Source organism: Cnephaeus nilssonii, assembly GCF_951640355.1.
Source record: "Cnephaeus nilssonii genome assembly, chromosome: 14".
Lineage (NCBI taxonomy): Eukaryota > Metazoa > Chordata > Mammalia > Chiroptera > Vespertilionidae > Cnephaeus > Cnephaeus nilssonii.
Genome location: NC_137085.1, coordinates 15,276,286 through 15,301,884, shown reverse-complemented (window position 1 = coordinate 15,301,884; position 25,599 = coordinate 15,276,286). Strand labels below are relative to the sequence as shown.

The following is a 25,599-nucleotide window of genomic DNA, read 5'->3' as shown; positions in this document are numbered from 1 at the left end:
ACATGCCCACCCCCGCCCCAGGTACCTGCTTCTGGCCTGTGCCGTCATCATCCATGCCGTGCTGGGCGGCCATGGCAGTGGAAGTATGCAGGGTGGCGGCATCGAAGGGCACCCTCTCCACATTGGCGATGTGGCTGGAGAGATAGGTCAAGCCCAGGCCATCTGTCTGGTCTGGGTCCCGCCAGTTCTTGAAGAACTGCTTGAACAGTGGGGTCTCACCGCCCTCAGGAAGGACAGCAACCTGGAAGGGGTCAGAGAAGAGCAGGATGTGGCTGGGACCCCCAGGTCAGCAGGGGTCCTAGGAGCCTCAGTCCACACTGAGGGGGGACAGCCACCCCAGGCCAGCCCTTTCTCACCCAAACTGGACCCACCCTCACTCTCCTACCTGACTCCAGACTCACCTGGGTCTGCCTGGGGTAGTCCATCTTGGAGATGAAGTCAGTGGCTGTTTTGAGGGCAGCTTTCCTCTCCTCGGTGTTGGCCCCCCTGCCTATTGGCAGACAGAAGATAAGGGACCTGGGGTCAGGGCTGCACCCTAACATTCCATGGTCCAGAGAAGGTAGCAGCCAGACCTCCCCTCTTACTCTTCTTAGACTATGGGCAGCCAAATTGAGAGACACCCTCTCCTAGAGCTGACCATTCCTAGATCCCCTGCAGTCCAGCAGGGATCCTGGCTGATGTCAGCAACCACAGCCACCATCTTGGATAATTGACTCTGCTTAGGACTACACATAGGTATTTTCATTGAATTCACCTAATGACCCTAGGTGTGATAAAGATCAGTATTATCTCATCCCCATTTACATATAAGGAAACCAGTGTCTCAGAGAGGTTAAGCGACTTGACCATAGCCACTCAGCAAGTGGGAAAGCTCTAACTGCCCCATTGATTCTGAAGCCTGCATACCACACACTCGGGCTCCTACACTCCCCTAGGCCATCTTTCCTCCAACTCCACAGTCTGAAGTGCTTCCCAACCCTGAGAGCATCCCTGTGTCTGGTGTCTGGACAGCTCCTGTCCCCAGTCTTCTCATTGCCAAGGTTGAAGAGCCAAGAAGATGATGATGATGATGATGATGATGATGACGACGACGACGATGACAATAGCCACACGTGTTCAACTCTCTCTCCCTCTCTCTGCCATGTTCTGCACCCACTGCCTCCCTCCCCTGCTGTCTTCTTCCTCTGGACTAATGAGAAAGCATCTGAGGACAATGCTGATGCACTTGCTCAGAAACATTTGGGCAGTATCTTCTAGGAGCCTCCCTTAATCAGCACCCAAGACAGCCCACAAAGAGTCCACGACCCCCAGCACAGCATTTCTCCAACAGAAACCAGACGACCTTTATGAAAAGCCCCCAATACATTAGCAAGTTAAAGGCACTGGACAAGTCCTGCAGTAAACAAGCCTGTGAACATAATTTCACCCAGTGTTGACCATAAACTTATTTGACCACAAAGCTATATATAAATTTTTTACATATTTTTATATGATGCCAATTCTTCAAAAACTGGTGTTATGACACATTTGGGAAACACTGGTTTTAGCCCGAATAGGAAGTCTGGGACCCAAAGAGGCAAGTGAATTACCCAAGATCACACAGCGAGTCAACCGCAAAGCCAGGGCTTTAGCTCGATCCCCCGATTTCCATTGAGGAGCCTGCCACTGCCTTGGGGTCCATGGAACACACTCTATTTCCCTCCTGAGCTGAGTGCCTGCCAGGCTCTAGGAGCTCCCACCAAGGCCCCGTTAGTTAAGGGTCCTTTCCCAGCCCCCAGTACCTTTCCAGACAAAGATCTTCCCGTCTTTGCCATGGTCCAGGATGAAGCAGTCCTCTGACTTCAAGGCCCCCTGGGCGAAGGGGTTCTCATCAGCCACCAGCAACACTGACATGGTGCCCGCACCATTGGAGACCTAAGGGGACAGGAGAAGAGCCCAGATGTGAGTAACTTCCACCACCTCAGCCTACCCAGAGGGCACCCCAAGCCAACACAAGTCCACATCCCAACCCCTGCCACAAACACAGGGCCGAGTAATGCCTGGGCTTGCATCCTCAGGCTCTGAGGCTCTCTCAGGTCTTCTTTCTCTTTTCCTGCTTTGTCACGGCCATGTCTGTGCCCACACACAGGTGGAACATGGAAAGGGCAAGGGAATAAAATGCAGGCGGCGTAGGAGAAGAATGGTACAATTGGCTGAGAAGATAGTTAATCTCATCAGGAAAAATAAATAAATAAAAGTGAATGCAATGTGGTAGCTTGAATTGGAATCTGGAATAAAAAGTTGGGGAAACCTGAATAAAGTCTGTAGTTCAGTTACTAGCGTGGAACCGGTATTAATGTCTTAGTTTTGACAAATGTACCTGGTTATGTTACATATTAAGGAGATGCTGATGAAGGAGATATATGGGAACACTCTGTACTATCTTTGCAATTTTTCTGAAAACCTAAAAACGATTCCAAAATAAAAAGTTCATTAAGTTATTTTTTTAAAGTGAACTGTATCAATCAAAATTCAGAAGACTGACAATACCCAGTTTGGACAAGGCTCTGGGCACACAAGCACTTTCAAACCCCCAGGGAGGGCTATTTGGGAGCTCTTCCAGAGGGCAGCTTGGTAATAATATGTGTCCGAACTTTACATAATGAGTGTTCGGTACTTACTGAGTACTTCGTATGTGCTAGCACTGTTCGGAGCAATTTGTGTAACTGATAACGTACATAATTATAGAACTCCTTAATCCTTGCCACAACCCTATGATAGTTCTACTACTACCCCCATCTTATCACATGGAAACCAAGGCGCAGAGAGGTGAAGCAACCCGCACACTAGAGAGCACCAGCCTGGGATTCGAGCCCAGGCAGTCTGACTCCAGAACCAGTATCTTCCTGTGACCGTGTCTGGGAACTTGCTCTATTGCCATATTTAGCACAAGTGCAATCGGACTGTCTGCAATCGGAAAAGGCGGAAACATCCTCTAATGTCCATCATTAAGGATATGCTGAAACTCTTATGCTCCTGAAATAGACCACCATAAAGAGCCATGTGGGTCTAGTTTACAAAGGTATTCATGACCACAGCTGAGGGGGAGAAATGAAGGCCACAGAACAGCATGAATAGTTTGGATCTATTTGTATCAAGTAGAGATGGACAAAGTATATAATTAGATGCAGAAAGATGTAATCTGGATTTTTTCCCCCCCATTAAATGGTAACCATGGTAACCCATGGAGAGGGGAGGAAGGGAACCATTTTTTTAAATTGCATATTGTTACTTTTGAAATTAAAATACATTTCAAAATAGTACTGGTTATCTTAAACCAGTCAGATTAAGGAGATTCTTTTTCTTTTTTTTTAAAATATATTTTTATTGACTTCAGAGAGGAATGGAGAGGGAGAGAAAGATAGAAATATCAGTGATGAGAGAGAACCATTGATCAGCTGTCTCCTGCATGCCCCCTACTGGGGATCAAGCCCGTAACCCTGGCATGTGCCCTTGACCACAATCAAACCCGGGACCCGTCAGTGCACAGGCCAACCCTCTATCCACTGAGCCAAGCCCATTAGGACCTTTCTCTCTCTCTCTCTCTCTCTCTCTCTCTCTCTCTCTCTCTCTCTCTCTCTCTTTCCATATGTGTGTGTGTGTGTGTTTAATTTATTGGGGTGACATTGGCTAATAAAATTATATAGGTTTCAAGTGTAAATTCTATAAGACATCATCTGTATGTTATATCTTTTTATATTTTTTAGTATAGCTATTTTTATAGTGAATATGCATTCTTTATCAAAATAAAAATCACTAATGTGGTTTTTCTTTGGAGGTAATGAACATGTGTGCCCCATTTAAACCCAAGGCACAACAGGAGTGTCACAGCTACGTGGGGCTTTCTCCTGGAGCTCAGCCACCAGGCCAAAGTTCCTTAGCTCAAGAGCAGCCTCAATTCAGTTTTAAAAATCACAAGGAAGAAATTATAAATAAAGTCATTAACCATAACCCTCCCCCTGCAAAAAACAAAAACAAAACAACCACAAAACACCACATGCCCCTTTCTGTAGCATTTCCCCAAGTACTTTCCTAAAACGCTTTCCTGTCATTTTTCTCTGTGGACCCTCAGAAACTCTGCAAAGTTCACTTTACTGCCCTTCTCCCCATTTTACAGACTAGAAAACCGAGTCCCAGAGAGAGGACACGTACTGCCAAGACCCCATGGATGAACATGACACAGATGTGTCTGTGGTCAATGGTTTTCTCTTGTTCTTGGTGCAGGAGGCAAAGGCAGTAGATGGATGCCCACTGGAAACCTGCAGAAGCCAAGCCCCCTACCATACCCCCCAAGCATGCTCAGCTCAAGGCCTCACACAATGGAGCTCAGGAAGGCTCAGTCTCCCACTTCCCTGGCATGACCCAAGGGGACAGAGCAGCTGAGGCTCACCTTGTAGAGCTTGGCCAGCTTGCGGTTGGCTGCGTCCTCCTTGGCTGTATCATCAGTACCTTCGGGCAGAGTCGGCTTGGAGCCCAGCACCTGCAGAGATGGAGAGGTGAAAGAAAGGGTGGCTGTGAGCTCCCAGCAGCCTCCTCCCACAGGAGGGGCCTGGACTCCTGACAGACCCCCTCCCGGGCAGGCAAGGACCACACAGGCATCCATAGCGACCCTCCAGTTAGGGGAAAACCCCTCCAGAGACAGCCTGCATCTTCACATGCCTCAACCACATCGGCCTGTCACCCTGTCTCTAAGAGTTCCGGAGGACCCCTGCTCCTCTGCTTCCAGGACGGTCCTTCAGATATTTACTCTACCATTTCCTCCTGGGCCTTCTAAGCCCGATAACCACAGCTACTGACCACACCTTCCACCCAGTGCCTTTAGGCGATCCCACTCAATGCTTACCCCCATGCTAGGAGGCACAGGTTACCACTCTTACTTTACAGAAGTCCCAAGAGATGAAGAGATGGAGTGACTTATGCACACAGCTACAAGTGGCCAAGCAGAACTGAACCTGTGACTGCAGAGCCTGCTTCACTCCTCCATCCTGGTCACACTAGCCTCAACTGCCTCAACCTCCCCAGCTACCAACCCTCCCAAGCCATGGTTGTTTCCAGGATCCTCCTCATCATAATCACTTCCTGCTCTTCCTAGAAACCAAACTGCCAACACCCCCAGATGAGCAGGAGCTAAGTGGGTGGAGCAGGGATCATAGTCTCCCCCATTTTCCTGGTGAGGTTTACCTCTAATGACACGTTCACAAAGCAAAACGGCTGACAATTGTATCACGCAGTTGACTAAACGGGCCATAAACCACCAGGAATGGGCAGAAAAGAGAGGACTGGGTCTCGGTTGTCTTTTTATGATCTGGCTCCAGCACCAGGCTTGCTCTCAAGAGACCCGCTTCCTCAGCTACTTTGGAGGACCTGGACTCCCAGCTGGAGGGTGTGGCTCACGACCCCAGCAAACAGCAAGTCGTGGATTCCAGCCCACCTCTCAGGGGAGTCTGGGAGTTGTCAGGGAAGCTGCTCTTCCCCATTTCCTAAAGAGATCCAGCTGGATAGAAAAGCAAATTCAACTCAAAATTGCCTACTAAATGGAAGAAAGTAAAGAGCATCCTGTCTACATGCTCAGCTCCCACCCCACACTCCTGGGACGTGGCTGTCAGTACCTGGAGCATCGCCTCGGGCTCAGCGCCCTCCTCAGACACGTGCACTTGGGCCCGGCCATGCCGCTCGTTGTCCCGGATGCCCTTGGACACCTGGGTGGCCTTCAGCCTCTCAAATCGGTTGCTGTTAGAGCCGCACCACTGGTAGATATTCTGTAAGACAGGGACCCCAGGTAAGGCAATGCCCCAGCCTTTGTATAAGCTCTGCCCAGTGATAAGGTCAGGAGGACACTGTGGGGCGTGTGTAAGCGCTCCTTGGTCTCTGTTTGCATGGTGAGGGCCGGTGGAGCATGCACAGGTGCACATCAAGCACAATGTGTGTGATCTGAGTGCACCAGAATATGTGAGTGTATGGCTCGGAATATGAGTTTTTTCACAGATACAACTACACAGAGCATGTGTATAAAAATGTTGGCCTGCTGGTGGGAGCAGAAATAGGTACAACCAATTGGAAAACCATCTGGTCATAGCTACTAAAGCTCGGTCTATCGATATCCTATGAGCCAGCCATCCCTCTCCAAGGGCTATGCCCAACAAGTACATCCAGATATCCACCACAAGACCTGTGCAAGAACATCAGAGGAGCACCAGGTGGAATAGCCCCAACCCAGAAACTACCCCAAGGGCCCATCAACAACAGAAAGCATAAATAAATTGTGGCATATCCAGCCAATCGAATCTCAAAAATGAGGAGAATGATCAATCTACAATATGGATGGATCTCAGAAATGGAATGTTGAGCAAAAGTCAAACATAAAAATGAATGGTTCCATGTATATAAAGTTCAGAAAGAGGCAAAACTACTTTGTGCTGTTGAGAGGGTTTAGGATGGTGGCTATCCCTGGAGGTGAAGGGCCTGAAAGAGGACAGGAGGGGCCTTCTGGGGGCTGGGGATATTCTGTTTCCTGATCTGGGTGTTAGTTACACAGTGTGTTCACATTGTGAAATGCACAGAGCTGTGCATTCATGACTCACACACTCTTCTGTGTGCCTATTATACTTTAAATAAGTGTGTGCCTGCATTTGCATAGACATACACCACATGTAAACATGAGGTTTGGGTGCAATGTCTGTCCACGTTCATTTGCAGGTATGAGGGCCCATGGATTTGGGATGAATGGGTACAAAGCATTACACATCTGTAAGTTGGGCCTGGGTAAGTGTGCCCCGCACACATTTCCATATACAAGTGTGCATGTGCAGCTGCACGTCTGTCACATATATATGTGGGTTCTTGAACAACACACCCAAGTTTATGTGTGTAAGCATTGATAATGGTGCCATGTCCATGCTTGGTGGGCAAGAGCCTAACATTTTTGCACATGCCTGCCATGCATTTTTAAGTGAGGGATTATATGTAAAAAGGTACACAAGATGTGTATATGAACACAAGATGTCAAGGAATCTATATGTCAATTGAAGTCCAAGTACACTGTGCAGGAGGGCTGTGCCCATGGCATGATGGCCTTAAGTCTACACGTGTGGAGGTCTATGAGTGCTGGGTACACCTGTATCTGAGGCTTTGCAGGTGTGTCTGATTCAAGGCTAGAGCACGTGTGCCTGTTGCTTTCCCTGTCTGTGTCTTTGCATGTGTTACCATAGGTTTGTCTACCTCCCTAGAGTCAGGCCTGCCAGGCCAGGAGTACCTCAGTGTCCCCTGGGAAAGGGCAGGGCAGGACTCACATTGCCCAGGTCCAGGATGAAGCAGTCGCCATTGTTGAAGCTCTCCCAGGACACGGGCACCTCAGTGGCACGGACCACACGCCGCCCTTTGACCTGGAAGAGTCTCTGCACCACCACCTCATTGGGTACCACATGCTTGAATCCTGATGCCACGCCTCCTTTCTGTTGGGTCAAGGAGACAGGATCAGTCCAGGGAGAGGGTCCAGGGCAGCATACATGGGGGAAAGGAATAGGGTTCAGTTGAAGGAAATCTGGCCTGTGGACCAGGGGCCTTCCAGCAGATGCCATACCATTGCACCTTGCTGCCACCCCTTTGAATTTCAAACTCCACTAACAGGACTTCGGGGGCCACTTTCCTGGATCAAAAGCTGCAAACATTCCTTTCTCAAAACCAGCATTTCCCAAGGGATGTTATAAGAAACCCTAGCCCCAAGACATTCTTCAAGAAAAGGGTCCCATGGAGGTAGAGGAGGAAGCACTTTTATAAAGGCCAGACAAGCAGCCACCCCATCCTGGCCTCTCTTTTTTAAAAGGTTGTTTTGTGTACTAAATCTTGGTTCCAATAAATCCTCTGTATATAAATTTATAAAATAAAAGAATACTTGATTTCTAATTATTGTGGGCATGCATTTCCTAATTAACTCTTCTGATCTAGAAAATTAGACTTGAAGAGATGAGTTAACAATATAATAAAAGCAATATATGCATAACCCATGGACACAGACAACAGGGTGGTGAAGGCCTGGGGCGAGGGGCAGACGAAGGCTAGAAGTGGTCAATGGGGGAGGGGGGGAAGGGGACATATGTAATACTTTCAAAAATAAAGATTTAAAAAATATATATATGCAAGCTCTTAGAAGACAGTGGATCTACAAAAACGGGGCAGGAATATTTTGAAATTTTTATTAATTACTGCTTTGTATGGTCTAACCATTAGGTGAGCAGCAACTGGTACCAAATTATTTGAACAAAATATAATAGGTTAAATTGTTTTAAAAGCCATTTTCCAAATTAAAGTAATGATACATATATCATATATAGAGATAATTCTACATCTATATGAACATACATATATAACTCCAAGAGTAGGATCATGGGGGACTTTTACTTTGAAAACCTATATTCCTATGTTTGACATTTTACAATAAGCTTGCAGCATTCTTATAGACAAATGAAGGACAAAACCTATAAAGATTTACATTTTTCAAAATGTTAAACTGTTTATAAAACAAAGAAAAATGTGGTGACTGGGGTTGTCCCCTCCACCCATTAAGCGCTGACTTCCTTCCTTATCTGAGAAATGGGAAGGAGGACGGAAAGGCTTCCAGTGACTCTGTTTCCCGTTGTGCTCCTTGGGGCCAGGGGCTTCTGGGATCAGCAGGCCCAGATTCTGTTTGAACAAAGGGTTTCAAATAACCCAGCCCCAAGGGGTCTCTAGGGTTCTGTCTGAGAGTCAAGGAGAAAAAGCAGGAGGAGAAGAAAAAGGAGGAGGAGGAGGAGGAAGAGGAAGAGGAGGAGGAGGAGGGGGGGGGATGATCAACAGATTCTGAAAAGTGCAGTGACTTTTAAAAGGATTTGGGGGTTGCCGAACAAGATGAGCTAGCCAGGCCCTGTGACAGCCCTTTCTAGTAGTCGCTCCTGTCCCCTCCCTGCCCCTTCTCACACACCCAGGGACAGAACTGGCACTGAGGTGCAGGCTTTCACAGGAACAAGTCTTGCATAACAAGCTCTGCTCCTTGGGATCTATAATTGATGAGGGCTCCAGGCCAAGAACCTTGGGCTGGGCCTGCCAAGCGCGGGGCAGCAGGAGGGCTTGCAGAAGGTGGAAAACAGGACCGGCCTGGGACCTCACATTTGCACCAGGAGCCAGGGCCTTTCAGGATTGAAGTCCTAAATCTGGGCCTGGGTTGGGAACCCATTCCTTAGAATATGGCCCAAGAACATCTGGGGAAAAACCCCAGAGGGTGGGAGAGGCTTTCTAGCATGCCAATTCCTAGACCGGAGGTCTTGAAATGTTCTCTGAACCAGCTCTGTGCTAGCCCTTCACACCTAGGTTTGAATTCCAGCTCCATCACTTATTAGCTATACAAGCTGCTTGACTTGTCACACAGCAGCATCAATAAGCAGACACTGACTGTTGTTACATAATAGATAAATGTTTGCTGAATAAATGCCAAATGGGGAATGTGTGAGAGCACACACCCAGCAACATACAACTGTACAACTGGCCCAAAGCCTCGCAGTTAGAGGAGTGGCCTTAAGACTGGAACCTTAATCCCTCTGGCTCCTGGTCAAGTGCTCTTTCCACTTCCTGTTCCAGGAGCTCCGAAAAGGCAGGTACTTCTCCAGGTCAGTGGTCTGGGTCCTAACTTTCTCACCTCTCCTTCTTCAAGGTACCCTGGCACCAGAATTGGGTGCAGGAAGAAGGTAGAGCCGGACAGCTCAGCAGGAGTTGCTGTGGGCATGGGTGAACTGGCAGACAGGGGGCGCTAGTTAGCTCCAGGGAATCCAGCCCAACTCCACCCAGCCCAGGGCTGAGGCCTTGTTCCCAAGACACACCCAGCCGTTTGCTATCTCAGTCTCACTAGCACTTTCCCATTATTAAATTCCCTGTGCCCCATCTGGGCAGACAGGGTCAGCACCCTGTTGACACAGAGCACCCTGAAGCCCAGAACAGGACAATGACTTCTATAAAGTCACACAACACATCAGCAACACAGACTTCACTGGAGAGGCAGGCTGTGTAGTGAAAAGAAGGCTGGGAGTCAGGAGATCTGGGTTCTGGTCCCAGCTCTGGGACGGACTTGCTGTGTGACCCTGGGCCAGTTGCTTAATCATTCTGTGCCACAGTTTCCCCTCCATCCCTGAAAATAAGAGCTTTGGCTCTGACATTAAGGCCCATCTGGCTATCAAAGCTTGTGACCCACTCCCTATCCTGACCAAAGAGAACCACTGCTTTGTAAAACTCCAGTTTTTCTGAGCCCTTCCAAGATGCCCAGCCCCATGCAAGGCATTTCCCAGCTACACCTTCACCAAATCTTCTCCCCAGGCCTGAAGGGCAGGTGTAACTGGCTCTCATGTAACCAAAGAGGAAAGGGAGGCTCAGGGAGGCCAAGTGGCTTGCCAGGAGTCACACAGCATATCAGGACACAGCCTCTCAAGGCTTGCTCTTAGCTTAGTTTTGCTCAGCCCCACCTGGCTGGGGGCTGGAGGAAAGATCTGCTGGCTCAGACTCTTCAGAGTTCAAGTTCAAGGGGGATTCTAATGAACAGAAAGAGGAATGTGATCAAGGATGTCCTTTCAAATACCTAACATGGGACCCTCTGTTGACAGGGCGTAAGATCTAAGGGATGCAGAAATAGGGCACAGCACAAGGCCAGGAGAAGCGCGAGGCTGGGTTTCCACCCATGGCCCACCCCTTTCTTCTGGGGCTAGGAAGACAACCCTGTAGGGTGATAGTGAATGTTCTTATCTCCATTTTAAAATAAGGAACCAGAGGCTAAGAGAGGGAGTGTGATTTGTCCAAGGTCACACATCTAGGAAGGGTCCAGGACTCAAACCCAGGGCTGGCCAGCTCCAAAGGCTGAGCTCTGACCTATCTGCCCACATCACCCCACAAGGCTGGAAGGAGAGTGAGTCTGAATGAGCCCTGCCATTGGTATACTTATCCCTCCGCTCAGGACCCACCTTGTATTTGAGGCCGGACTTGAAGTAGCTGAGGAAGGTGGCCGACTCAAAGCCCTGGACCTCGCGGTGCTGCACAGCCCGACCGTTCAGATAGTCATCCAGCTGCACAGTGAAGATGGCGGCCGCCCCGCTCTCGTCCTGGCTGCACTCATTGCCTAGGGGATGTCAGAGCAGCATAAGCCTGGCTTCCAGAGCCCCCAGCACTGCACTGGCCTGGCTATACAAGCCGGCCAATCCCTTGCCTTCTGTGCACCTCAGTTAATCCATCTATATAATGGGGGAGGTGGGGGCCGGACTCCATGGTCTCGAAGAGTCCTCCCAGCTCCAACACATCCCCCACATTCACCTCTTAGCCATTCCCCTGCACTCACTCAAGCTTGCTGAGCATGAAATCAGGCCTGGGAGCATCAATTCAATAGAAAACTGAAGCTCAGCGAGGGGGCAGGACTTACAGAGTCACACAGCAGAGCTGTGACAGGGACTTCAGGTTCCCGACTCAGAAGGGTAAACTGGGACCTGGCTGGAGCTGGGCCAGGGAAGCTGTAGAGGGGGTCCAGGGTCCCCAAGTCACCCCCAGTTCTGAGTGCTTGATGGGGGTGGGGTCTGGCCTCACCCAGCCAGTAGTGGAGGTCATACTGCAGGTTTCCGTTCCTCAGCTGTACCGTCTTCAGGATGACATAGGCGTCGCCTGTGAAGAAGTCTCCGTAAAGGTTGGGGGGCACAGGTACCAGGTCAAACTTCTCCACACGCCAGATCTGCAGGCCAGGCTCTTTCCCTGCCTTGAGGAACTCCGGGTGCTCTGCGGCCATGCTGCCAGACTGGAAGAGAAGGGCGGAGCCTGAGCAGGAGCAGAGGCCCTGGTGGGGAGAGAGACCCCAAGACCCTGGGGCACGAGGGAGGGTGGTTTCTAGCACCAAGAGCATCTCACTTGAGCTTCTAACTCTGCCCACCCCCGAGGCATGTCCAACTCCTTCTGCGAGCCCTGTCTCGATGTGTGAGCAAACAGGGCGGAGTTTAGGCTCCTTGGTCAGTATTGTCTCTCCCACTCAGCTCGTTGGTGATGGGGGACAAAGGGCTCTACCTCTTTTCTTCCCTTCGTAGTGCCAATTGGTTGGGACAGTTGAGGCACAGAGAGGTGAAGTGATTCTGCCAAGGACCCCCAGCTAGGAAATGATGTAGCAGAAATTACCCCAAGCTCTAAGAGCATGGACTCTGGGACCATTTCCCTCAGATGGAAATGGTAAATCTGGAGGTCCCCAGGGGCTCTATGTGTTCCCTTCCAGCATCCTCAGTGGCTCTTAAAACTAGAAGGGTCCTAAAAGAGATCATCACCCAACCCAACTCTGCTAATAGGGAAACTGAGGCTCAAAGAGGGGAAGAGACTGGCCCAACGTCACACAGTCTGTTTGCTTTTGCTCTTTGGAAGTGGGAATATTTCCCATGCCCCATTCATGTCCCCATCACACCCCCAAGAGGGGTCTAAATGATTTAGTCGAAGTGGTCTCCTGTGCTGTCTGCCTCCTCCCTCCTGCCCCCCAGTATCCCACCCCAATTTCTTGTAAAAGGCAGAGAGGATGCAGCCAGGGCCTGCAGGAACCTGTTGGAGACAAGGTGGTTAAGGATGGGGGAAAGGCCATTAGACATGCAGGAGGACTAGAGATGGAGCAGTGTGGGACTGTTAGCCTGGGGCCCAAGGTCAGAAGTCAGCACGTACAGGTCACCTGGCCGGAGGACATATCTGATGGGAAAAGTCAGAGAAAACAGAGAGAAGTCAGGCAGAGGATGGAGAAACACAAAAGGGAAACAGGAGAGAGGAGAAATCAGACAGGGCAGAGGAGATACCAGAGAGGAGAGAATAAATAATCATATTGATGATAAGCAGACAGCGGTGAGATCATACAAGAAAGAAGAGAAAATACTAGAGAGGGAGAGCAATCAGATGAAAAAGAGGAATCTGAAATGGAAGAAATTAGAAGAGGGAAGGAGACACGAGACAAGGAAAGGAGGAAACCAGGCAGCAGGATGCGTAAGAAATCAGAAGGTGGTGGCCAAGGTGAGGTTAGCCTCTAGGGAGGGAAACAGCCAGGTCAGCACGGCTCCCACCCCCGTCCACAGAAGCCCGGGAAGCAGCAAGAGATACTTACAAAACAACAAAACAGTTTGTTCATTCTAGACCTGAATTACTCCCCTTTTCCTAGCGCTGTATCTGAAAGAACTGACAATAGAGAGTTACTCCGGGAGCCCCGAGCACCCTGGGCACTCACCCGCCCCTGGGTCGCGGGTGCCTGGGTCGCCCCTCGCGACGCGGTGGCCGCCCCAGCGGGCGGCGACAGCGCGCACAGCGCCAGGACCAGCGCGCCGAGCATTGCCGGCACGGAGCTTTGCGGAGCCATGGTAGCGAGGACGACAGCAGAAGACCCAGTCGACAGCCGCCCACTCCGGGTCGCCGACCTTAAGTAGCTGCTGGCCCATCCCGCCCAAGCCGGGACCGCCCCGCAGGGAGTGCCTGGGGCAGGACCCAGCCCCTGCGGACCGGCAGGGGCGGGATCTGGCCTGGATTTTGGAGACTTCGGGTTTCCACCCCGAACTGACTGGGCGTGGCCACTCCTTTACCCCAGCTCTGGGCTGGAGACCAGGCACAGGGCTTGGCATACAGCAGGAGCTAACTCGGTGCACACTAAATGGGCGCATGCATTCACGAATAGCAGAGAGCCCAGCTCAGGCTCCTGTGTGACCCACGCAAGACCCCTCCCACGTCTGCAGCTAACATCTTCAGTAGTTACTGAAGTAGTTCCACATGTTATATGAAGGCTGACACCTCAAAACATTCTTTATCCTTTACAGAGAGGAAAACTGCATGCAGAATAGTCAAGCAACCTGCACACACTAGGAAATGGTACAGCCAAGATTTGAACCCAGGCAGCCTGGGTGGCCTGCCCACCTAGGCAGCATGAGCCTCCCACCAGCCAGGGGCAGACTGGACCCATGAGCCAATAGAACTCAGGGAGGGGTGGGCCGACCTCTCACTTCCTGAGAATGCAGATTCTACTTTACTCAAGACCACCCTCTTTCCTTCTTTTTAAAACATTTTTATTCTTTTTTGTGTGTGTGTATTATTTAGTATTGGTTTCAGGTGTATAAAATAGTGATTAGACGATCAAAAAAGTTTTTATTCTTAAAATGTTAATTTTTTATCAAGATTTAAAGTCACATATTTGTACAAAGTTGTTCCATCTCAACCCCACTTACCTCTTCCCAGGGCAACCACATCTACCCCCCCTTTAGCTGATGATTTCAGGGTTAACCTTCATGTCTTAAGTAACAATCCCTGTTGCTTCTTATAGTTGTTTCTAGTTTTTTAATTTTGGTTTGTTTGGGGGCTTTTGTTTTGTTTGTTCTAGGTTCTAGCTATTGTCACACACACACACACACACACACACACACACACACACACACACGACCCGGAGAAGACAAGGTTTAAGTCTCTTCCCCATTCCCAGGCCCCTTTCCCATTCCTCCAGCCTCCACTCCTGAGGCATACAGTCTTTGGGTTAGAAGTCTATTCAGACTCACCTAGTCCCGCCAACCCCTCTCTCCTCCCTCTCACCATCCTACTGGACTCAACTTCTCTATTTCCAAGGTCTCTTTGCCTCCCAGAATTCCTTTCCCAACAGCCTGGAAAGAGAACTGGGGAGTTGGAGACCTGGCTTTGATTCCCACCTCCACTGTGTGTAAGTTACTTTCCCTTTCTATGCCTAGTCACCTCATCTACTAAAGGGGTACAGTAGTTGCTGAGGATTAAATCAGTCTCAATGTGTGAAAATGGCCTAGCTGACAATGAGGTAAGTGGGAGTTCCCGTCCTCCTTCCCCACAGCTATAGCCACCTGTCCCAGCCCCTCCCGGATCCCAGCTTCTGTTTAGTCTGGCTCAAGTTTGCCCTCCATCCACCATAGCTTCCTTGTACTTAAGGGGGTCTGTGGGTCAGATAAAGGACTAAAGGAACACACACACAGAGAAGATGATTCAGAGTGTAAGGATTATAAGACTTCATGGAGAAGGGACTTGTAACCTGGGTGTTGAAGGACAGGAAGGCGGGAGATTAAGAAGAAAAGGCATTTTCCGAGAGGGAACAGCATGGGCAAAGGGCAAGCAAACACAAGAGCACACGCAGCGAATAACGGAGGGATCCAGTAATCCAGAAACACAGCGAGCAAGAGAAGATGAGGCTGGAGAGGGCGGCAGGAGTCACAGGGGCCTGTCTGCCACACAGAAGACTCTAAACTTTATCCCAGTGAGTGGGGTGGTGGGGGGTGTCACGGGGAGATGCTGAGTTCTCAGGGCCTGCGGAGGCCAGCTCAGGCCTAAAATCAGAGAGCTCTTCCGTCTCCATAGGCATTTCAGAAGATAATAAAAACCCCACAGTTCTCATGTCACCTCTCTGGATAGGAGTTTGATTATCCAAATTCAAAACACACAAAGCAACCACAGATCCACGTCCTTCAGAATGACTTACAAAGGAACACTAAAATATACGTGCAAGGATGTTCACTGCGGCATTGTTTGAAGAAAACTGGAAAGGACCCAAATTTCCTGGTCACATAAATTATGGAGCCGCCATACAATGGGCCACTCTGCAGCTATGAGAACAGAACAAGTTAGATCTGGCTGTGCCTGGCACATAGTAGGCACTCAATAAGCATGGCAAGATCTCCAAGGGCAAAAAGCAAATTGTACAACTATTGGCTCCTCTCCTCTTTTTTATAAGGGTATCTGTTTTTGCAAACATCCTTATGGGGAGAATTTCCCTCTCAGATGTTGCCAAGGCTGCCTTAGGCTGCAGTGAGTGGCTGGGTGGCTGGAGTCAGCACCAGGAAACATGTCAGGGTGATGAAAACATTCTAACACTGGATTATGGTGATGATTAAATAACCAAAAATCTACTAAACTTCAGAGTGCTGGACGCTTGCTTACAGTGGGTGAATTGTTATGGTATGTGAATTATACCTCAATACTTGCTTAAAAAAAACAAAACTTGCTGTAGGTTAAAAACTACTTACAAGTATGTATTCAATATAGTTGTGTGTTTTTTTTTTATCAGAACACTGATCTAGAAATAATACATTTTTAAATATGCTTAAAGTTATGCCTGCTCATTAGACAATTTGGAAAATCCAAACAAGTAGAAAGAAGAAATGTCCTTGTCATCCCAGCCCCCAGACTGACCTGAGCGGGCAGCCGCCCAGTCCCTTCTTGGAGCAGTGTGTCCCTGACATCCTCAGTTGCTGATTAACAGAGGGCTGCTATGGCTTGGCCTTGGCCCCAGGGGTCTGACAAGCAGTCCAGGGTCACTGGCTCTCAGGTTAATGATCACAAAGGCCCTGCAGCTTTGCCCGCCACATAGTTCTGGAGCCTGGGCCCTCAGCCCTGGAAACCTGGTGAAGGAGCCCTGCCCCAGAGAGCCCGCAGCCTAGGAACTCGCTACAGGGCAGTGATGTGTGAGCCTGTGATGGGGGCAGCATGGTCTTACGCTGCCCCCTGCCTGAAAGAGGATGCACTCAGGAGAGTGGAGGGGATTTTGGTGCAAGAACAAGATCTCTGGGAGTAAAAGAAGAGGCTCCAGGGCTAGGCCTGGCTCCGCCACTGACTTCCTGGGTGATTCTGGGCAAGTCTCTATCTTCCTCTGGGCCTCAGGGTCTCCATTGTAAAGATGGGGTAGGCTCCTATGTTATTCCCAGGTCAGTATTCCCAGATACTGGCTTGCAACCATATCCAGAACCTACATGTCTCTGACCCTCAGGATTTCCATCTGTAAAATGGTATGGGACCAGGTCACCTCCACAGGTCCTTCTGAACTTGACGATCAAGGACCCCTGACCTGCAGGAGGCACCACATCACCCGTGGCAGCATGCCACCTCTCCTCTGGGCCAAGACATCTCTGGGAGAAGCAAGGGAGTAAAGTAGAGGGGGGTCCAAGACTGAGTCTCTTCATAGCAGGGGAAAGGGGCATTAAAGTTCCCATAAAGGAGACTCGGGGAGGTTCAGTTACTTGCTCGGGGCCACTCGGCCGGAAAGAGGCATTGCTGAGATTCAAATACAAGTGCAGCTGGCTCCAGTCCCCAAGCTCAGTGAGGTCTGGGGAGATCAAACAGGACCTCCTGGCACCATCCAGCCCAGGCAGGGAGCACAGTGTCCTTTCCAGGTAAAGGGTTACAGTTCCTAAACCAGTGAAGCCCAAGCCAAGCCTGGCAGCCAGGAGTCTCAGGGGCAGCCATCCCCACCACACCTTCCAGATCAGGGCAGGAGGCTGCATCAAGAAAGCCCTCTAGCCCCCAACATACCAGTGTGAGCACCCAGGACAAAGGCATGTCCCAGGAAGGTCCCCAGGCTGTGGCCACTGAGTGGAAGATGGACTGTGGCACCTATATTCTATGCCACTCCTGGGCACTCAGGTCAGGGACAGTTTTTTGTCTTGGGAGGCAGCCTGGCTCTGCCACCACTCACTATATGAGCAGATCCTAGTTCCTTCCCTTCTCTGGACCTCAGAGATCCCCTTCACCTCTGATCTTGGTTGTTCCTGGCTCTTGCCCAGTGCCAACCACACAGTTAGGCAGCTTCTCAGTATAAGCCACAGAGAGGAGTTGTACAACCCACATCCCTCCCCTGTAGTTGGTCCCAAGACCCCCACAACTAGCTCCTGCCTTGCACCCCTCTGGGACCTCAGGTTTGTCTCTGGACCTCCCAAGGCAGCTACAAGAGTCCGGAAACAGCGGCCTCACCCTCCGCCCCCAGCCACAGTGTACAAAAAGTCTTGGCCAGCCTAGGAGACACCGCCCTGTTCTTTTCTCTTCACCCCAAACACTGTTGTTCTTGATTTCTGAGAAGCCGGTCACTCATGGGAAGCCCTCTCGCGGAGCTTGTTTGCCTTCTGGCTCACGGCTGTTCTCTCGGTGCTCCCGCCCGTCTGGCTGGGATTTTGCTAATTAGGACAATGGTCAGTAAACAGAGACGCCAGTTATGAAACCCAGTGAAACTGGACAGGACTTCAGTGAGGTCTGGAGAGCCCCATGGACTCAGAAGGAGGCTTGTTTAAGAATCTGGGAGACTCAGTTTCTGTGACCAGGGCCTGTTTCCTTATCTTTAAATTGGAATGATGCCTAGCTCACAGGGCAGCAAGGAGGCCCAAGGCCCGACACACAGTATGAGCTCCCCAACAGTGAGTCCCCTTCTTCTTGTACTGTCTGGTTTCTTTGCAGAGGCCTTTGTTCAGCCCTGACACACCACATGACAGCAGTGGGGCAGGAGAAAGGTTAGACTTCACAGTGAGATTCTTGCGATCAGGTCTGGGCTGTGTTTCCTGGAGAAAATTACTGTCCCTCTCCGAGTCTTGGGCCACTCATTTGTAAATAGCTATAGTGATGCCCAGTTGCAGGACAGTTGTAGTAGACTGCTGGAGTCTACTACACATAGCAGGACTCATTAGCAGCATTAGTCCATCCTCTCTCTGTAGATGATGACACCAACAACGAGAGCGTGACTTCTCAGAGTCACATGCAAGTACTTGGAGAAACAGACCTAGAACTCAGGTCACTTGGCGACCAGGCCAGAGCTGGGGCGTCTCCATGACGTGATAGGGCTCACTGAAAGGGCCAGCTGGACCTCTATGTTGGCACAGTCTATTCCGGGTGTGGACAGCTGTCGGGGGGACAGCCAGCGGGGCTTGGCTCAAGACACCTCCAGGAAGCCAACTATCCCAGGGACCAGAGCCACTGGCCCTTTCCCAGCTTCCGGAGGCAACCCCACATAGTGCTGAGAGCCAGGGCAGGACATTCAGAGGAGGCCAGACCCCACCACTTCCTGACCCTGTGCCCTGGAAGCAGTCAGATTTGGCGATGGGTACAAGCCCAGCACCCTGCCTGCCAGGGCCCACTTTACATTCTGTCTCCCCTTTCCTGGGGGAGGAGCTGGTCCTGGAAGGGTTGGGCCAGCAAATAGCTTCAAACAAGTAGCCTAGCCACTCTGGTACCCTGTAGCCCACCAACAGGGGAGCCCAGGCACAAACACATCAGCAGCAAGTCACGGAGGCCCAAATGCAGGTGTTGTGGCTGCAGGACCAGTAGAAGACGGAACAGAATTTCCACCAGCAAACCTCCTGGGAAGACAGGGCCTAAGATGCCCCAGCCAGAGCCAGCAGGAGCAGGAGCCCAGGAGGCAGCTCCCTGCGCCACAGAGGAAGGGCTTTCCAAGAGGGAGGAAAACAATGTGCATGACTAGAAGGAGCTCCCTCCAGGAAAATCTGGGTTTAAGTCCCTGCCTGACCCACCACTTTCTAACTGTGTGGTTTGAGCAAGTCCCTTCTGCTCTCTGAGCCTCCATTTCTCATCTGTAACATGGGGATTATAATGCCTCCCTAGGGTTGCTGTGGGAATTTTACCAGGTAAATACATTTGGGCTTAGCACAGAGCTGGGCAGAGTATACACCTACAAAGGAAACTATGATCGTTGTTAGCTGGGGGCTTGGGTAAGTTCTCTCTCTGAGACTCAAGTTCCTTAGGTATAAAATTTCTCCAAGGCAAGAGGAAAGGATTGAATAAATGTGAAAGATCCTAGGACCATGCCTGGCAGAAAATAGATGTTCAAAATGCCAGTTTTCTTCCCCCGGAGCAGGGGCTGAGCCTCTGTAAGCTCAGGATGCCAAAAGTGACCAAGACGGGGAGGGGTGCCTCACCTTCCAGCCTAGCGAATACAGGGAATGTCTGGATGAATTTGGATAGAGCCCAAATCCCTACCATGGAGGGGGGGATGCGGGACTTGGCAAACAGGCTTTCTGCAGAATTTCAATTTCCTTTCTGTAAAATGGGGCGATGATTCCTACCCTGCGGGGTGCCTGGGAGCTCTGGGCACCGTGCTTGGTACACAGCAGGCACTCAATAACCATAAGGTCCAAAGGTAAGCTCCCAGGCCGTGCACACATACAGGTCACACCCCTCATACCCACCCCTGAGCTCTACCTCTGTGTTCCCATATCCAAAGCTGGAAAAGGCTGGAGGGTCCCAGACAAGGCCCAGAGCCCAGGGTAGTGGCTGGTGCCAGGGATGGGAAGGAACCTCAGGAGAGAACCTCAAACCAGAATCTAAGGAGCCTGCCTTGCCTCCCATCCCCTCCTCGAATCTCTCCTGATGACACCCTCTCCTCTCCTCCCGTCTACTCCCACCCAAAAGAACAAAGGTTTTGGAGTCACCATCTGAACCCAGCCTTGCCACCCACTACCTGGGTGACCCTGGGCAAGTGACTCAACTTCTCTGAGCCTGTGTCCTTGGGTACAGAGTGATGAGACTATGTCACAGGCTTGCCAGCCCTTGATACTAGTAAAAATCAGTTACGGGAAAACTCCAACTGTTATAGCATGATTAGAGATTCTTTGCAATTGCTCTCAAATTCTTAACTGCAGTAGGATTTCCAGAGTTTCAAAGATATTTGTTATTGTTACTAATCCTTTCCCTTTTAGTAGGATTTTAAAGTACTCTCCCCTCTTAAATATAAACAGAAGTATGGCACTGGAATGCTTTTGTTCTTTTCCAAGCTCAGAGGACAATCGCATCCAGATGGAAGAAGTAAATGATCCAGCACACAAAACAAGCCTGGCACCCAGTAGGGCTCCAAAACGTGTGGTCTTCTCTCCCCAGGTGTGCTCCCACTTCACCTCCATTCAGGCACTAGTCACCAGCATCCTCCTCTGGGTGTCCAAGTGCCTGAACCTCTGGGGGCTTCCAGAACCCCCTGGGACACTCTTAGCGGCAGGGGCTAACCAGAGTCAGTCATCCAGGACTGCACATAAGGGCTGAGGCCAGAGCTGCGATGCTCAACCCCACGCACCCCCTGTTTCACATTCGCTTCCCACCCCACAACCCAGCCACTGTCCTGTTTCTGGGTGCCCACCTTTCCTCTGGTCCCACTGCACCAGCTTCCCCACTGCCTCCAACTCTCCCATTATCCCTAGAGATTGTATTATTTCCTATACAGGACCTTTCCACAGTCCCCAGTGCGTACTGAAAGCAAACAAGACTCCCCAGCCTCTTGCAGCCTCATCACCTGCTGATCCCCCATCAACAGCCTCCACTCCACCTAACCTTGCCTCTATACAGCCTCAATTTCCTGCCTCCAGGAGAGCTGGAGTCTAGACTCCATCTGCCTCTGGCTGTATGTGACCATGGGCAAGCTCTTGGTCTCTCTGAGCCTCAGTCTCATTGGGGGCACTTGTGCAGATGAGACAAGATAAAGGAGTGAGTGCCAGGAGGGCTCAGGAACCACCAGCCTGCTAAACACCGCCTGCTCCCTGCACCTCCACCCCAGCAACCCCAGCGGCATTGCTGGCTCTCTCCCCTAAGCTTTTTCTCCTAAGCACTGGAATGCAGTGTTTACAGCCAGCAGCAGCAGCCAGGGAGGGGAGCAGGAGGGAGGATGGCTTACAGGAAAATTACCGTGCTCTGGCCCTAGTGCTCACAGCTCCCTCTGAAAGACAAGCATCTGGGGGCCTGGCAGGCTCTTCCTCAGCCATGCCCTTGGCCCCAAGCCTTGAGCTCTGTCTCAGCTGGTGGGATGATGGGATTTACTCTGGGGCCCAGTCCTCTGGTAGACACATACTCTTTGGCATCAGAGACAGGGAGGAGGAGGAAAAACATATACGGGTGTTTGTGAGAAGAGAAAATTGGATTTTGCCACTGCATGCTGGGGCCCCAGGCACTGACATGAAAAGGGGCTCTTTGTGCCCATTGTTGAAGCTCAAGCACTATACCCTGGGTACCATGTCCCCATGTACCCTGTCCAGCATCACATATGCCATGCATGCTCTCTATGCCCCATACCAGGCCCTGGGTTCTTCATATCTTGTGTGCGTGACTACCCTGATGCATGTCCCATGTCCTGTGTCCCATGTCACTTATTCCTTGGATCCTGCTCCATGCACCATGTCACATCCAGTACATGATGCACTCTGTACTACATGCCATCTTTTGAATCCGGTGTCCACTGTATCACATCCTTAAAAGTGTGTGCCCTGAACCTTGTCCTGGGCTCACAAATGGTATTTCTTGAGCCATGATTCCCATCTTCAGGTGACGGTTAAGGAAGGCAAGCCTGGAGATAGACGCCCGCCCCTACCCACCATTACCTATGCAACCTGGGAAAGTTACCTCCCTTCTCAATGCCTCAGTTTCTCCAGCTATAAAATAAGAATGATATTGGTACTCACCTAATAAGTGCTGTTATGGGAATTAAAAGAGATAGTGCATTTAAGGCGCTTAGCCCAGTGCCTGGCACAGCATGAGTCTGTAAAATGTTTGCTAGTGCGGTGTCCTGGTACCTGTACTATGTCCCAGGTACTGCATGCCAGGCTCCCACTCCCCAGCTCCTGCCATATATCACACACTCTACCACATCAGTGAAATTCAAACAGTAAGCTTTAAGGAGGATAGTTTTCCCTCTCCTACAAAGGAGAAATCCAAGGCTCAGAGAGGGGCAATCATCTGCACGAAGCCACACAGCCAGAAAGGGTGAAGCTGGGAGGTGCACACAGGGCATTCAGAAAGACAGGACAGATTGGTGACGGGCTACGGGGTGGGTGTGGAGGTTGTCAGCAAGCAGGCACAGCGTCTTGAGGGGTGGTAGAAATGTTCTCAAACGGAATTGTGGGAATGGAGGCACAACTTTGTAAATTTATTAAAAATCACTGAATTAATTAAACTGGGTAAATATATGTATATAAATTATACATAAGTTTACTTCACCAATTCATGTAAATTGCACTTGAATAAAACTGTTTTAAAAAGGAAAAAAGCCCATGCACTGCCCATGCACCACTCGGACAAAGCCTCCAGCGAGGCATGGCTCTGTGAGTTAGTGGAGACGGTCCGCAGAGGCTGGCAACCACTCTGAGGCCCTGCCGGGGGTGGCCTTGAGCAGCTGGGTGCCCAAACACCTCTGCAGATCAGGTGTGCAGCAGAATCACGCGGGGAGTTCCAGAAAACCTAGATTCCCAGGCCCCACGCCCAGCCTCTGAGGGTAGGTCAGGGTGGGGCCCAGGAAATCTGGGATTCTGAGGCTCAGCCTGGACTGGAAACCATCTACCAAAGCCCAACATCTCCTTTCACACTTGCAGAAACTGAGGCCAAGCAATGGGAGAGCCAGGGCTGGAACTGGGACCCCCTTCCTTGTCCTTCCTCTCCTTCCCCTCCTCTTCTCTCCCCCACTCCATCCTGGCCCTTAGCCTCCTCGGGTGACTCAGGGCTCTGAGTCATCCAGTGGCCCCACAGAGGAAACTTCTTAGGAAAAACAATCCCCAAACAAAGCTTCCCCTGATCTGGGGAACAAAATAGGCCCAAGGGGCTAAGAGAGGGAGGAAAGGAGAACACAGGGTGGAGTTGGAGGCCAGGACCAAGACCTGGTCTCTCCTCTTGGCCACTGACTTGTGTGGGGCCTTAGAGACAGTGCTTCACTGTACTGAGCCTTGGTTTCCCCACCTGTAAATAGTACCATAATTGCACAAAGAAGCTCATTATGGACCAGGGAACATAAGTACTTATAAGCTCTGTCTTGTTGACAATGCTTTCCCAAAACCTATAGGTAGCATCATTTCCATTTTACAGATGGGAAAACTGAAGCTCTAAAGGTTCAGACCAAGGATGACCATTAGGAAGTGCAGGGCAAAGTATGAATTAGGACTATCTGACCTTGAAGTCTTACTTTCATGCCTACACACCTTTGAAACACATGTGCTGCGCAGAGTGGCATGCAGATTGCATTTCATTGAACATGTCAAGTGAATGACCACAGAAGGTGCTCAACCACAAATGCCTTGCTCCTTTTCTTCCTCTGAGTCGGGTCGTGCCTCAGGACTTCCTGGCCCCATGGACAGCACACGTGAACTCGGGTATCACTCAGGTGATACAAGCAGGGAGCACCCAGGACCTGACAAGCCACAAAGGAGGAGCATTTGAGCAGAGCCTCAAAGAATGAGCGAAGGTTTGTTTTTGGGAAACTGGGAACAGGCAAGTCAGGTGGAGAGAACAGCAAAGGCTCAGAGATGTGGCTCACACTGGAAATACAAACACTGAGGAGGTGTGCCTGGGGTGGAGACCTGGGCATGTGGGTGAGGAAGGCCTACTAGGAGTCCTGAACTGATCTCAGACAGGGAGGATTTTTAAACAGGGAGAGAACAGGATGGGAACTGGTTTCATCTCTGTAGAGGGCCTGCTGCAGGCAGCTAAATTGGGAGTCAGGACTGGGACTTCCCCTGAGGCCTCCCTGGAGCCCCACCTCCCAGCAGGCTTCAGGGACCACCCAGATCCCTCACTACTCACACATGGGTCAGAATTGCCCCCGAGGGCCTCTTCCCCATCCATAGCTGGGCTGGGCCGAGGGCAGGCAGGCCTCTCCTGACCACATCAACCTAATCACATCGGCCTATAAATAGGAGCCTGTGGCTTTGGTCTGAAATAACTGTGCCAGGTCCAACTCCACAGATATCACATGGGCACACACAGCTCTGGAAATGGTCCTTCTCCTTGACACACTTAAAAACCAAAACTTCCTCAGGAAACCACTGCTCACACTCCACTTTTACATTTCAACATGAGGCAGTGGGCTGGGGCAAGAGCTGCCCACCTACTGCTTATTACTGAAAGTGGGCCTTGTGACTGCTTCTCTGCGTCCCACTCTCTGGGGACCCACAGCAAACTACTACCTCTCTCTGGGCCTCAGTTTCCCAAAATGTAAACTAAGGAGGTTGGATGATATCCTTAAGGACTTTGTAGTCAGGATGCTCTCTAAAATGGTCTGGGGAGCCCCTAAACCCAAAATGCCTACTCCATTGTTACCCCTCCCCCAGCTGACTTGAAATTTTAGTTATCAGCATTTTAAAAATTAGAATTGCAATACATATTGGAGCCAGGAGAAATGAACAGGCCCAATCCCTGCCACTAAAGGGCTGGCTGACCTTGGATGAGTCACTCTCCTTCTCTGGGCCCCAGCCATGAGATGAAGGTGCTGGCAAGACAATGCTCAAAGTCTATGAGTTTTTTAAATTTAAAACTGTTTTGTTTCGTGTTAATGAGAACCATGATAGGCCAGCCTTGTGCTGAGAGCTGCAGCTAAAGAGACAAATAAGATCTCATCCAGCCCTCTGAGCCCAGCCGGGCCAGACCCCAGTGTGGGAAATGTAAAGGCATTTCCAAACCCCTCAGAGTCCCATTAGAGGCCTCCTCAGGGCTGCAGGGAACACCTAGTTCTCAATTCAGATTACAGATTTTATGGCTGCAGAGAAGGACTCCCCAAAGGGCAGATTACGACATGGTCTGAGCCGTTAGCAACCAATGGGGAAATAAAGATAAACAGCCATCCCTATGCATCAGGCATACGCTTAGGACTTGAGTTCCCCATCACTTAACCCCCAACGACCCTATGATCACCCCCATTTCACATATGAGGAAACTGAGGCTGAGAGGGGTTAAGAGACATGTCAAGGGGCACAGAGCAAGCCAGGCCAGAGTGATGCTTCAGGTTCATCCTGTTTGTTCTGGAGCCCAGTA

At 50.5% G+C, this 25,599-nt stretch overlaps 1 protein-coding gene across 3 annotated transcripts in view; it reads right to left on the bottom strand.

The window, feature by feature from the left end:
- The window catches only part of GSN (gelsolin), a 47,799-nt gene that overhangs the window by 8,511 nt on the left and 13,689 nt on the right, over positions 1 to 25,599 (bottom strand). Inside the window, exons 3-11 of one of the 3 annotated variants that reach the window (XM_079790441.1) lie at positions 13,160 to 13,230; positions 11,629 to 11,833; positions 11,016 to 11,170; positions 7,329 to 7,490; positions 5,649 to 5,798; positions 4,430 to 4,519; positions 1,782 to 1,914; positions 402 to 490; positions 26 to 241 (exon numbers count right to left, since the gene is read on the bottom strand). In XM_079790441.1, the coding sequence (XP_079646567.1) occupies positions 26 to 241; positions 402 to 490; positions 1,782 to 1,914; positions 4,430 to 4,519; positions 5,649 to 5,798; positions 7,329 to 7,490; positions 11,016 to 11,170; positions 11,629 to 11,833; positions 13,160 to 13,183 (1,224 nt within the window). In that variant the 5' untranslated portion in view covers positions 13,184 to 13,230. Of the gene's footprint in view, positions 1 to 25; positions 242 to 401; positions 491 to 1,781; positions 1,915 to 4,429; positions 4,520 to 5,648; positions 5,799 to 7,328; positions 7,491 to 11,015; positions 11,171 to 11,628; positions 11,834 to 13,159; positions 13,231 to 13,279; positions 13,439 to 25,599 lie in introns of those variants that run through there. The other 2 variants (XM_079790443.1, XM_079790442.1) reach the window with 2 other exon arrangements.